This window comes from Argopecten irradians, chromosome 3, assembly GCF_041381155.1.
Source record: "Argopecten irradians isolate NY chromosome 3, Ai_NY, whole genome shotgun sequence".
Lineage (NCBI taxonomy): Eukaryota > Metazoa > Mollusca > Bivalvia > Pectinida > Pectinidae > Argopecten > Argopecten irradians.
The window spans coordinates 9,313,434-9,328,226 of NC_091136.1; the positions used below are offsets into that span (position 1 = coordinate 9,313,434).

Sequence of the window (14,793 nt, forward strand, 5' to 3'; positions counted from 1 at the left end):
GTTAGGTATTAGGGTGTGGTTGTTTGTTGTAGTTACAGTGATGGAGTTGTCTGTTGTTAGTACAGTGTGTGGTTGTCTGTTGTAGTTTAGTGTGTGGTTGTTTGTTGGTACGTTTAGTGCTGTAGTTGTCTTGTTGTAGTACAGTTTGTTGTTGTTAGTTGCTAGAATGTGTGTAGGTGTTTGTTGTAGTTCAGTGTGTAGTTGTTTGTTTGTCTAGTTTTATAGTGTGTGGTTTGTTTGTCTGTTTGTTACAGTGTGTAGTTCGTTATGTTGTTTAGGTACAGTGTGTTGTCTGTTTGTTGAAGTATAAGTGTTGTAGTTGTTCTGTCTGTGAGTATCAGCTGTGTGGTTGTGCTGCGACTTTGTTGTAGTATTATCTTTGTAGTTGTTTGTTGTAGTAAGTGTGGTGTTTGTCTGTTGTGTACAGTGTGTAAGTTGTTTGTTGTAGAATACAAGTGTGTGGTTGTTTGTTGTTAGTACAGTGTGTAGTTGTTTGTTGTAGTATAGTTGGTGTGGTTGTTTGTTGGTTGTATAGCTGTGTAGGTGTTTGTTGGAGGATAGTGTGTGGTTGTTTGTATGTATTAGTATAGTGTTGTTGTTGTCTGTTGTAGTTTAGTGAGTAGTTGTTTATAGTAGTACAGTGGTGTGTTTGTGTTTTGTACATTATAGTTGGTTGTTGTTGTTATTGTAGGATAGTGTTGTAGTGTGTCTTGTTGTAGTACAGTGTGTGGTAGTTGTTTGTTGTAGTACAGTGTGTAGTTGTTTGTTGTAGTACAGTTGAGTAGTTGTTTCGTTGTAGTTCAGTGTATGCTTGTTGTTTGTTGTAGTACCAGTGTGTGGTTGTTTGTTGTAGTATAGTGTGTGTGTTGGTTTGTTGTAGAGTAGTGTGTAGTTGTTTGTTGTAGTACCAGTTGTGTAGTTGTTTGTTGTAGTATAGTGTGTGTTGTTTGTTGTAGTAACAGATGTGTGTGGTTGTTTGTTGTAGTACAGTGTGTAGTTGTTTGTTGTTGTAGTAGTGTGTAGTTGTTTGTTGTAGTATCAGTGTGTAGATCTTGTTTGTTGAGTTACAGTGTGTAGTTTTGTATATTGTAGTTCCAGTGTGTGGTTGTTTGTGTTAGTACAGCGTGTGTGTAGTTGTTTGTTGTAGTACAGTGTGTGGTGTAGTTGTAGTTTGTGGTTGTAGTACAGTGTGTAGTTTGTTTGTTGTAGTACAGTGTGTAGTTGTCTGTTGTAGTACAGTGTGGTTTTTAGTTGTTTGTTGTTTAGTACAGTGTGTAGTTGTTTGTTGTAGTATTAGTGTGTAGTTTGTTTGTTGTAGTACAGTGTGTAGTTGTTTGGTTGTAGTACAGTGTGTATTGGTTTGTTGTAGTATAGTGTGTGGTTGTTTGTTGTAGCTACAGTGTGTGGTTGTTTGTTGTAGTATAGTGTGTAGTTGTTTGTTTGTAGTACAGGGCGTGTGTAGTTGTTTGTTGTAGTTATACAGTGTGTAGGTGTTTGTTGTAGTACAGTGTGTGTTGTTGTTTGTTGTAGTAGTTACAGTGTGTAGTTGTTTTGTTGTTAGGTATAGTGTTTGGTTGTTTGTTGTAGTAAACAGTGTGTGTGGTTGTGGTTTACAGTGTGTACGTTGTTTGTTAGTACTGTGTGTGGTTTGTTTGTGGTTGTAGTACAGTGTTTAGTGGTTGTTTGTATAGTGTTTAAGTTGGTTGTTGTAGTACAGTGTTGTGGTTGTTTGTTGTTAGTACAGTGTGTGGTTTGTTTGTTGTAGTACAGTGTGTAGTTGTTTTTGCTTGTAGTATAGTGTGAGTTGTTGTTGTTAGTACAGTTGTTGTTGTGTGTAGTTGTTTGTTGTAGTACAGTACCAATATGGGGTCTTTAACAAAATAAGGTGTTTCCTTTTTTAAAATGTGAGTAAAATAATCAAAATATAAAAAGGAAAATTATCCTATGATTATATTCAAAATTATTCATTAATTATGAACTTGATGATTAGTGTAAATTAAAGATGCTATTTTTGTCAGCGATCGAGCATCTTTATTATTAATAGCTGAATTTGTTTTTTATACACAAAATATGTCACCTTCCCATGAATAGTAGGTAACAGCTACATTGTAATGGGAAATGGTGTACTTATAAAGCCCCACCAGTAATATAGTGGGCTTTTTCCATCTCTGTATAATTAGACCAGATCTCAGTTGGATAAGGAAGTATTGTTTCCAGAAGATCTGGAACTGCCACTCTCTACAGTCATCATTTAATAAGGGAAGTATTAATATGGAGATTACAATTTTTTTCCTTTTTTTGAAGATATGAAACATTTATTTTAAAGATTACACAATTTATTTCAAAAATAAACATAGATATATCGTATTCCCTGTAATTTGCGCCCAGGGCCTTTATATAATTGTAAGAAAACAGAGGGGGCATTATTCATTGTATGGTTGTGGACGAAAAAACTCAGCCAAAATTTTTAGATCTTTCTGTACTCATGGTACATAAATCTGTTACAGTAAACATGCATATGCCTTTAATCCTTTGAAATATATTATTATGTCTTGTATTCACCGACGTAAAAGGACTCACAAGTTCATGGTAATATGGGATAACAATGTTGATGTTAGAGGTATCACATGTTTTGTAAAACATTTTTTTTAAATCCAATGGATGGGTGATGTATATACAACTTCACAACTGTTCCCCCCCAGGAAAGAGGAGGGGCGCTTATTAGGGGAGGGGCATTAATTACTGTGAATACAGTATGGCATGGAATAAGTTCAGTTAATATGAGCAGAATGTTTTTCTAGACTCAGAAAAAGATTTTGAACATGATAAAATCTTAGGTCACAAGTTTTGTATAATAACACATTATTTTGCTAACATAAAGTGACTTACCTGTAAGTTTACTTCAGATCCTTCTTATAAGGATAACCTACCTGTGGGTTAACCAAATAGATCTTACTCATACAACCTAATAAGGACAGGGTGTAAAAAAATTTTCAAAGTTACTTGCCCCGGGCAAGTAGAGCCCAATAATTCACTTGCCCGAAATTAAATTCTACTTGCCCCAAAAAAAACACCATTTTTTATCGCAGTCTACATGTAACTAGAAAAATAAAAAAATAAAAACTTCAGAATTATCTAATAATCATTTCTAATTCTATTATAAGAAAAAAATAATAATTAACAAAGCAATTAATTTGAAGCATTTTTTGCATTTTTAACTTTCTTTTTTGTTTCTCTATCACTTTTAATAACCGGATTCCGGCTCCATTATTAGTACCCAAGTGCAGCTTCCTACCTTGAACAGAGATCGTTTTTTACAGAGAAAAAAAACTTCTTTCTGATGGCTAAAAATAATGGTTAGACAACTAATAATGTAAGTGAGCTCTAATGAGCAATTTGTATATAACTTAAAAGCAGTTTTAAATATTGGCTTTATCAAGCTTGAATGTCTGAAAAACGTCTCTGAACTGAAGGTGCACCTAGCGACCCAGTTTATGCCCATTTTCGATTTTTTAGCTCACCTGGCCCGAAGGGCCGGTGAGCTTATGTCATGGCGCGGCGTCCGTCGTCCGTCGTCCGTCGTCCGTCCGTCCGTCCGTCCGTCCGTCCGTCGTCCGTCTGTCCGTCAACAATTTCCTTTAAATCGCTACTAGTCATAGAGTTCTGCATGGATTGTAACCAAATTTGGCCACAAACATCCTTGGGGGAGGGGGAACAGAACTTGTATAAATTTTGGCTCTGACACCCCGGGGGCAGGAGGGGCGGGGCCCAATAGGGGAAATATAGGTAAATCCTTTAAATCGCTACTTGTTATAGAGTTCTGAATGGAATGTAACCAAATTTGGCCACAAACATCCGTTGGGGAAGGGGAATAGAACTTGTAATAAATTTTGGCTCTGACCCCCCGGGGCCTGGAGGGGCGGGGCCCAATAGGGGAAATATAGGTAAATCCTTTAAATCGCTACTTGTCATAGAGTTCTGAATGGGAATGTAACAAAATTTTGGCCACAAACATCCTGGGGGAGGGGAACAGAACTTGTATAAATTTTGGCTCTTGCCCCCCGGGGCTGGAGGGGTGGGGCCCAATAGGGGGAAATAGAGGTAAATCCTTTAATTCGCTATTAGTCATAGAGTTCTACATCGATTGTAACTAAATTTTTGCCACAAACATCCTTGGGGGAAGGGGAACAGAACTTGTATACATTTTGGCTCTGACCCCCCGGGGGCAGGACGGGGCGGGGCCCAATATGGGAAATAGAGGTAAATCCTTTAAATCGCTACTTGTCATAGAGTTCTACATGGATTGTAAACCAAATTTGGCCACAAACATCCGTGGGGGTAGGGGAACAGAACTTGTATAAATTTTGGCTCTGACCCCCCGGGGGCAGGAGGGGCGGGGCCCAATAGGTGGGAAATAGAGGTAAATCCTATAAATTGCTACTAGTCGTAGAGTTCTGCATGGATTGTAACCAAATTTGGCCAGAAACATCCTTGGGGGAAGGGGAACAGAACTTGTATAAATTTTGGCTCTGGCACCCCGGGGGCTGGAGGGGTGGGGCCCAATAGGGAAATAGAGGTAAATCCTTTAATTCGCTACTAGTCATAGAGTTCTGCATGGAATATAACCAAATTTGGCCAGAAATATCCTTGGGAGAATAAGAACTGAGTTTGTAAAAATTTTGGCTCTGGTCCCCGGGGCAGGAGGGGCGGGGCCCAATAGGGGAATTATAGGTAAATCTCTATAAATTGCTACTTAATTGTCCAAGAGTTTTTGTATGGATTGTAACTAAATTTTGCCACAAACATCCTTGGGGTATGGAGAACAGAAATTGTATAAATTTTGGCTCTGACCCCCAGGGGGCAGGAGGGGGCAGGGCCCAATAGGGGAAATAGAGGTAAATTCTATCAATCGCTTACTTGTCCTAGAGTTTTTACATGGATTGTAACCAAATTTGGCCACAAACATCCGTGGGGGTAGGGGAACAGAACTTGTATAATTTTTGGCTCTGACCCCCCGGGGGCAGGAGGGGCAGGGCCCAATAGGGGAAATAGAGGTAAATCCTTTAAATCGCTTCTTCTCATAGAGTTCTGCATGGGGGGGATTGTAACCAAATTTGGCCAGAAACATCCTTGGGGGAAGGGAACAGAACTTGTATAAATTTTGGCTCTAAGGTCCCCTGGGGGCAGGAGGGGTGGGGCCCAATAGGGGAAATAGAGGTAAATCCTATAATTCGCTACTAGTCATAGAGTTCTGCATGGAATGTAACCAAATTTGGCCAGAAATATCCTTGGGAGAATAAGAACTGAGTTTGTAAAAATTTGGCTCTGGTCCCCGGGGCAGGAGGGGCAGGGCCCAATAGGGGAATTATAGGTAAATTCTTTAAATTGCTACTTAATTGTCCAAGAGTTTTGTATGGATTGTAACTAAATTTGGCCTCAAACATCCTTGGGGTAGGAGAACAGAACTTGTATAAATTTTGGCTCTGATCCCCCGGGGGCTGGAGGGTGGGGCCCAATAGGGGAAATAGAGGTAAATCCTTTAAATCACTTCTTCTCATAGAGTTCTGCATGGATTGTAACCAAATTTGGCCAGAAATATCCATGGGGGGAAGGGGAACAGAACTTGTATAAATTTTGGCTCTGACTCCCCCGGGGGTAGGAGAGGTGGGGCCCAATAGGGGAAATAGAGGTAAATATTAAAAATTCCTTCAGAAAAGAAACAATGAACCTGTATTCAGAAAATTATTTGGCATTACAAACCAGGTGAGCGATACAGGCCCTCTGGCCTCTTGTTTGTTTATTTTTGTGAAATAAAAATTGGTTTCTAATCCTAAAATAAAATTATTTATTTTTTAGTAATATTTAGGCAGGTTTGTTTCCTCAGGTATTTAGTTATAAGTCTCATATAGCATGAAACTTAGATGCTACCCAGAAAAATTATGTCCAGAAATTCACTGAGCTTGTCCACTGTGCCCAGGGGCAAGGTGAACACAACTTTTTCTTACTTGCCCGAACCTCCAAAGAACTGGTTTGCCACCGGGCGTCGGGCAAGTGGATTTTTACACCCCCTTAAGGATGACTTAATTGTGATCTTTTTGTAGGTCAAACCTTACTTGTGACATTTTAAAAGTGACTTAACTGTGACCTTATAAAGGTGGCTTAGTTGTGACCTTATAAAAGTGACTTACCTGTGACCTTATAAAGGTGATTTCCCTGTGACTTAAAAAGGTGACTTAACTGTGACCTTATAAAGATGACTTACCTGTGACCTTATAAAGGTGACTTACCTGTGACCTTATAAAGATGACTTAGCTGTGACCTTACAGTGGTGACTTACCAGTGGCCTTAAAAAAGGTGACTTAACTGTGACCTGATAAAGGTGACTTACCTGTGACCTTATGAAGGTTACTTAACTGTGAACTTATAAAGGTGACTTACCTATGACCTTATAAAGGTGACTTACCTGTGACCTAATAAAAGTGAATTACCTGTGACCTTTTAAAAGTGACTAAGATATGACCTTTAAAGGCTGACTTACTTGTGACCTCACAAATGTGACTTACCTGTGACCACACTTTTGGTCACATAGCTTGTAAAGAGTACCAGTATGTAATCGACCATGTGACTTATATGTGACCTAAACTAGAGCTGAAACAAATAGCAGATTTTGATATTCGAATATTTGCTTGATGTATTTGAACAGTATTCAAATATTCGGACCTTAATGACAAAGATCTTTGAATCTTAAGAACTCTGAATTGTGGCAAAACTGCAATAAATAGATTAAAAGAAAGACTAACTTACCAGACCCCTTACTGTAGGTATTCCTATTGCTTTGGTTGTACTCCTGATATCCAATATCGTCTTCATCATACTCGGACACAGGGTTAGGATTTCCATCCACTGGCACTTCCTGGGACTTTCGCTTCGGGGGTAGCTGTGTGGCATGGTGTACACCAGTTGTAGGTGAATGGTCAGGATATTTCAGGAGTGGAAAGTTTTGAGGATTGGCAGAGTCACCAGGTGGTACGATAGCGGGACTGTTACTGCCTGAAGGCGATACAGCATCCCTGTCTGATTTACTGTCAGTCCTCACAGACTTGGTTGCACCCCAGGTGTCTTGTCTCTCATACTCGTAGCCGGGTGTTTTCAGGCTGCGTGTGTGAGGAATGTTAGGATTTAAAGGTAGTGTGACCTCTGTAATGTCTTCATGAAACTTATTTTCAAACACACCATCTTCCTCCATTTCATTGTCAGAATTTACATTTTCCTTCCATTGACTGTCACTCCTTAAGCTGTTGATGACTTCATCTGAAAATTGTTTTGGCCCCTGATGATTCCTATTTGATATCTTAAGTCCCTCAAACTTCATATCCTGTGAAACATTCAATCCGCCTTCCCGGGCACCTAATGGAGGACTAGACAACAAAGAATTGAGGAAATCTTCTTGATTGAATTCAGTTTTATTGTACGAATGCTTTTTGAAGAGTTTGGAAATCGGAATTTCTGGATTATCTGATTTTGCTGGGACTTCATTTGTTTCATTAGCTTGCAGTGTGTTGTTGATTTCATTCTTTGTGGTATTTTCTTCAGGATTTTTAGACACAACTTTGAATTCTTCTGAAATTTCACTTTGACAGGTCATATCATTTTCCGTGATTTGGTAACCTTTATTATCATTGTGTTTCTCCATCTGCTCTAATTTTGCCTGCAGTACCTCTATTTGCATTTTGATGTCCTCTGCAGTCTGGTTGGTTTGTTGCTGTCCTTGACCTTCATGTGATGCTGTCCTACTAACTGGATGAGGAGGTAATGGAGTTGGAATAGATGTGTCCTTCTGTCCATCCTTGATTTCTCTAACACTAAGACTTTCGACTGGACGACTAAAATGTCTCCTTGAAATTGTTAGGGAATTTGCATTCAATGGTACCATAATTCTAGTAAACCCATCTGTTGAGCTGCTTCCGGATGTGGTGAAGAGTGTGAAACTTGCCAGTCTGCTAGTAGGCAGTCTCAACCTACTGGAAATAGATCTGGGCTCATCTTCATCGTCATCATCATCTTCATCAATAGTGTTCTTGTCATAAGCGTCCATTGTTTTTCTCTGTGTTGATCTCTGTCGACTCTGTATGAACCCTTTTCAAGTCATTATAATTTATGTTACCATCATGGCGCTCTTTATTTTCTTCCCAGAATCCTAGTTATGGGCTTATTAACCTGAAGAGAAAACATTTTCTAATCAATTTAAAGAAGTAAACTAATTTGGGTAAAAAACTCAACAAGATCTGACAAGAATTTTGAATTACCAACAAGATCTGACAAGAGGTTTGAATTACCAACAAGATCTGACAAGAGGTTTGAATTACCAACAAAATCTGACAAGAGGTTTGAATTACCAACAAGATCTGACAAGAGTTTTGAATTACCAACAAGAAGCTGACAACAGGTTTGAATTACCAACAAGATCTGACAAGAGGTTTGAATTACCAACAAGAAGGTGACAAGAGGTTTGAATTACCAATAAGAAGCTGACAAGACTTTTGAATTACCAACAAGAAACTGACAAGACTTTTGAATTACCAACAAGAAGCTGACAAGAGGTTTGAATTACCAACAAGAAGCTGACAAGAGGTTTGAATTACCAACAAGAAGCTGACAAGAGTTTTGAATTACCAACAAGAAGCTGACAAGAGGTTTTTACCAACAAGAAGCTGACAAGAATTTTGACTTACCAACAAGAAGCTGACAAGAATTTTGAATTACCAACAAGAAGCTGACAAGAATTTTGAATATCCAACAAAAAGCTGACAATTAAAATAGTCTTGAATTACCAACAAGAAGCTAACAAAAGGTTTGGCTTACAAACTACAAGCCAACAAGAAGTTTGAATTACAAAGAAGAAGCTGACAAGAATTTTGAATTAGCAACAAAGAGCTGACAAGAATTTTGAATTACCAACAAGAAGCCGAAAAGAGTTTGAATTAGCAACAAGAAGCTGACAAGAGGTTTGAATTAGCAACAAGAAGCCTACCAGAGGTTTGAATTACCAACAAGATGCTTATGGAAAATATATATAAATTTGGCTCAGTATATCAATAGTATTTTTTTTTTATTTGTTGAAATTTTTTTTTAAGTTTGCTACTGTATGGTAAACAAAATCCATCTCAAATTGGCAAAGGCAACAATGTTTTACGTCATGTAGAGAAATATGGGCACCAAGATTAAATCCTAGACAATAGATACATATTAGATGTAAATGCAGGGATCAATTCAGGTTTTGGGGGAAACTACCCTTTTTCAAAATAGGGGACAAATTGGGCGAAATATATGGGAATTTGAATCTTCTTATTTTGGTCCAAAATTATATTCATTTTCACGAAAAAGTACCGTAAAACAACTAACTTTAATTTTAGATTTAGTAAAGCAAGATTTTAAGCTCAAAGTAAAAATTTTGAGTTGATCATAAAATATGCAGTAGCTGTGCGTATAATAAATATTGAGAAATATGCAAACAAAAGTCTAAAAAAAAATCAATGAAAAATAAGTAACAGGGGAAATTGTGTTACAAAAACGGTCATTTTTTAGCTTCTAATGGGAAATTTTTAAATCTTCTGGGGAATTTTAGGCCAGAAAAGGAATTCATTCCTTGAGGGGAAATTAACCCATAAACGGTAATAAATCAGAGCTAGGTTGTTCCCTGAAATGGTTGTTATATAATGGGAACAATACACGTACCAAGTGATACCCAATAATGTTTGTGCTGTACTTAAATCTCCAATGGCGATGGAATGTCATTCTTTGTTATCTTTCCGCTGAAACGATGTTAATTAGCGCTTGACGTCATCATACGTCATTTCATCACCAATAGATGCAATAGTCCTGCACAAACATATGTGGGTATCATGTGATACGTAGATGATTCTTAATTGCTTAACACGAATAAAAGCCAGTTGTTTAGCACTAATTTTGAAACAATGTAATAACAACATCCGAGTCAAAGGAGAATCGTGAGTCCATTACTCGTCTAGGCGAGTCCTGTAAAACAATGACACATACTATGTACGTAATTACTGTACACAGAGTTGAAAAAAATTGAAAAAATTGAAAGAGTTCAAGCAATCCTGAACATTAAGTAAATTGAATATCTGTTATACAAATAATGTCTTTCATCCATGTACATGTATCTTACCTCCCGCTTATCAATTTGTGTGTAGTTTAATCTCTTTTAACAAATAAAACTTTAGATTTTTCTAATTACCCACATTCGAAAATAAATTTGAAATTCATAAATGACCATTGCTTTTCACTGGTTATACTATCATTATGCAAAACGAAAACGAAAGTACCATGAAGGAAATACCAAATAGCAATATATAGGCCCAATGGATTTTCAGTCAGTGTTTGTTTATTTGTGCTTTTATAACATTATTTTTCATATTCATTTTTAATATTTACAACATACATTGTTTATGTGAATATTAAAACTTTAACTGTTGGTTTACTTAACAATTTTAAGAGAATAAAATCCGATAAAACTCCAATCAAAATTTTGAAACCAGGAAGAAATTCGCAACGGAAGTCCAAAAGTTTTTTTTATTATTTCAACAGATGTCTGTCATAATGACGAATAATTGTCGTTATCTAAATGGTATTTTCAAATAGAAAACGAGTATCTAGAATATATGATAGCTTATAATAATCTTCGGAATTCTTCGAAAGTTCGGTTCTCTAACCGGGTTATAGTTTTAACATTAACTTTTAATTTTTACGAGTAAAGAAACTACTACGAGATCGAACTTAATGATGAAAATTGATACCCGATACTCATACGAGGGATGGCATAGTTGTTGTTGTGCTGTTACATGTTGGGTTTGACGATTCTTCGCTTCAAAAATGCATCGTCCTCTTCCCCCTCTGTTCCAAACTGAAAGTAAATACAGGTTTTTCCGTCTAGTGGTCTGCGTCAGATTAACGTTTGCATTGCGCGCGTTTTAATGACCTACCATTAAAAGCGTAAAATCAACCGAGATCAGTATGGAATGCACTGGGGACCATCTCAAACGACGAACCACCACTGTAAAGGAAGGGAGGTAACTTACGCATCAGATCAGATAGTCCGCTAAACCTGCCTATATTATTAGGCTTTTTTTCAAATTGCCTAATATAGAGGCCAAAAAAATTAAAATAAAAAACAAATATTTTTGGCAGGTTTAGGCGGACTACAGATCAGATAGGTTATAGATTCAAGATTATCTGGAACATCATTAATCAGCGGCGTAGCAAGGTCTGGATAGGCCCGCATGCCTTGGGATGCAGGGGCGAAGCTCCGGTAGGGGGTATGGGGGGCGAAGCCCCCAGAATTCGCCCCCCAGAAGCTGACGGGAGATTGTTACAATGTAGTAACTATTTTACTTCTATGGAAACTTTTAACGTACAGTGTATATACAAATGGTTAAATGGAGGTAACGATATTTAGGTGATAACCATGCAAAACTATACACAAAATTAGAACAGTGGTGATTTTTTTATATACATATTATCGTACTATTCTAGACTCCTCTGACAACCGCTCGAACAAAAAACACGGATTTTGGCTGTAAAAATTAAAATAGTAAGCAATGGGAGAATTTGGTGTTATTTTAACTGATGACAAAACGTATGGCGAATATATTTTAAAACAAACTTAAATTAAGTTTACGTGTTGGTTTGTTTACGAAGACCACTGTCAAAATAGCAGATATTGCGTAAGAAGGGACCAGTCCTCAACCACCGCAATAAAAATTTAAAACACTGTATTTATGACCAAGTTTTCTACATTGTTCTGTTTCTATTTGTAACAAATGATTAACATTCTGTTCATAATCGACAAAACAAGTCAACTATTTCGTGAGTGGACACCGGATATCATGGGTTAACACGCGCGTTCTAACGCGACGGGAAGTGAACCAAAATTGAAAAATTCACTTTTTCGTTACTAAGGCCAAGAACATGTTGCAATTGCATATTTTAGATGGTTTTGCTATCATTTTAATAATCATTATATGTTTTTTAGAATATTTCTAACTTTTCATGCAATGTTGTTTATTTTGGTAATCGTAAGTGGTTTCCAGATTCAAAATCCACATTTGCTTGAGGGATTTTGGTGAAGAAGTCTAATGAATTCAAACGTAATCAAATTTAACAACTTGGTAACCGGAAATATATAGACTATTCTAATAAATTTCCAGAATATGACCAATCTTCAAATCTTCAAATGTGCATAAAGTTATGTTAGGCATACAGTCCGGACATATCATATGTATTTATACGTAATTTATATTCTGCAGCGTTATGTGTATTCAAATGTTATGTTTTTTTTTCTGCTTGTACAAAAATGTAAGTCAGATTATTTTTTGCATGCTTGAGCATGCAAGCATGCACGGGCGCTACGCCACTGTTTAATATGAATTAAAAATAAAAGAAGGCCAAAAATAGATGCTTGGGGAACCCACACTAAAAATTGACCTACATATACATAATAATGTAAATGAGAAGAATTATTTATAAATAGCTGTTATCCTCTGTCGTCTATCAAGGAAATACTTTTCGGTCCAATTAAAATTGAATGTCGGAACGATAATTACGCAATGGTTTATAGATCACTCTTTCAAAACTTTTACCAATAGCAGACATTAAAATTTATAGGCCTATACCTAATAGGACATTCAACCACAGTGTATCGTTATTCAAGTCCTTTGATGTACATCAATGGATCAAAGTGTCTGATCATCTGCTGTCGCACATTTTTTTCTATTTTTCTAGGAAAATATCCAATAATGGATATGACGACAATGATAGTAACCCCTGGTATGCCGAGGATGCTAGTTTGTGAATTCGAAACCTTCGTGGGGCAGTTTTCAGGTATTGACCTCAGGTCACTTTGCTTTCTCCAAGCATTTCGGCTGATATTTTAGCTTATAATCAGACAAGTGATAATTATTCAGACATGCGCGCAATATTATCACGAACATCAAACCAGTTCATATGCAAAGGGGAGCAACTCGTACATTGGTAACTACATTATCCATGCCTTTGAATAATTTTTAACAATCTAATAAATTTTAATAAGTTACAAAATTCCAAATATACCTGTAAGCGACATCGATCATATCTCAGTTGTAGAACAAAAACAGGGTACATCAATGTAATCGATGCGTAATTATAGGTGTGAAGGCAGATAAAACCTTGGACAGAAAATAAAAAAAGAGTCGTTCAGTATCAGGAAACGTTTTTATCATTAAGTATTTATCAGAAATTTTGTACTTTGTACGCTAAGTACATGTACATGTATCTCTGTCCAATATCATCTAGTAGTCCAGAGGCTTAGGCATACAATCGTGCACTTTGTGATACAAGTACATTGTATGAAATTTGGTACACCATTACTATGACCTAATACAAGGTATTTAATAACGGGACCCCAAACGCATCTTGCTGCTAACGGCAATGGCAGCCATTTAAAAAAAAAACTCGCGAAAAAAATGCATAATACACATTTGGAAACCATCTTAACTTGTTAGCTTGCCATGTCAAAAGGTTTAACGAATTTATTACGGTCTTAATGGCCATGTACAATTAATATGGGTTCAACCATTGAAATAAAAATCGAAAGTCGGGAACCATTACATGGAATTTCATAAATATATATTTGCATTTATTTTTGTAGTAAAAACGTAGTAAAACATATCACGTGCTTATACCTCATTAATGCCATTGGCCAAAATATGGAATTGTATTATGGGTAACTTGTGATCACGTGATTGTGCGTTTACTTCCAAATAATATATTTAATATAATGATATGATTAATTTGTTCTTTTGAATGAGATCTTATTTTCCTGGTGTTATATCTATCTATTCTGAAACAAAAAGCATGTACATTTTTTTGTAAGTATAAATTCAGAAATCTACGAATTTAGCCGAGAGTAGCCGATCTTCGTTGATCCTAGATTAGACGGTTAGACCGATTGAATTGATCAATTCGCATTATAGCATTTGTGGATAAAAGTGGAAATGGCAGTTTTATGACTCATTCCAGACATTTATCTACAGTAAAACAGTACATATGTGCAAGTAAATATGTATGCATCCAATATATTATTAACATTTTGGAGTCTCCTTATTTTCAAATAAATCAATTTTCCGACAATATGGCAAGCAAAACTATCACTATATTTGGAATTAAACACACACTCACGTGATCACTAGTTACCCATAATACAGTTCTATATGACAGAATGAGCTAGGTATAAGCACGTGACTTATTTGCTACGTATTTACTACAAAAAACTCGCGTGTTTTGTACCATAATACGAGAAAATCCCGCCCGGATCGTGGTTTTATTTCCAAAGTTGGGAAACAGATTGAATTTCATATCTTTTTCATCGCAAGGACATACAACATTTATCAATCATATAGCTACATGTATGTACACATGTATGTTTGCATTTATTTTTCGCCGAAGCGTTTGTTATGTAACAGGAGCGTGTTGGAGCCCAGTTTGAAATGACGTTAAACTACATTTTTACATATGTACCCCCAACTCGCCCCTTTTGTCAGCGTGTATAACAACAATTCAGGTTCGGTGGGTGTTATACACTGGAACCTTCGATTGTCTGCCAGCTGAGGGGAAGAACATTTATTACAAATACAGTACAACATGAAATATCTGCAACACAAAGAACACAGACAACCGCATAGGCCTATAGCTAGCCGGCAATACTAACGTACAAATATCCCCATATGTAAGCTAGAG

At 36.8% G+C, this 14,793-nt stretch overlaps 1 protein-coding gene across 1 annotated transcript in view; it reads right to left on the reverse strand.

Moving 5' to 3' along the window:
- Window positions 1–10,966, reverse strand: part of LOC138317202 (uncharacterized) — a 39,094-nt gene extending 28,128 nt beyond the window's left edge. Inside the window, exons 1-2 of the mRNA XM_069258756.1 lie at window positions 10,818–10,966; window positions 6,805–8,217 (exon numbers count right to left, since the gene is read on the reverse strand). Of these exons, the coding sequence (XP_069114857.1) occupies window positions 6,805–8,095 (1,291 nt within the window). The 5' untranslated portion in view covers window positions 8,096–8,217; window positions 10,818–10,966. The remainder of the gene's footprint in view (window positions 1–6,804; window positions 8,218–10,817) is intronic.
- Between the last annotated feature and the right edge of the window lie 3,827 nt (window positions 10,967–14,793).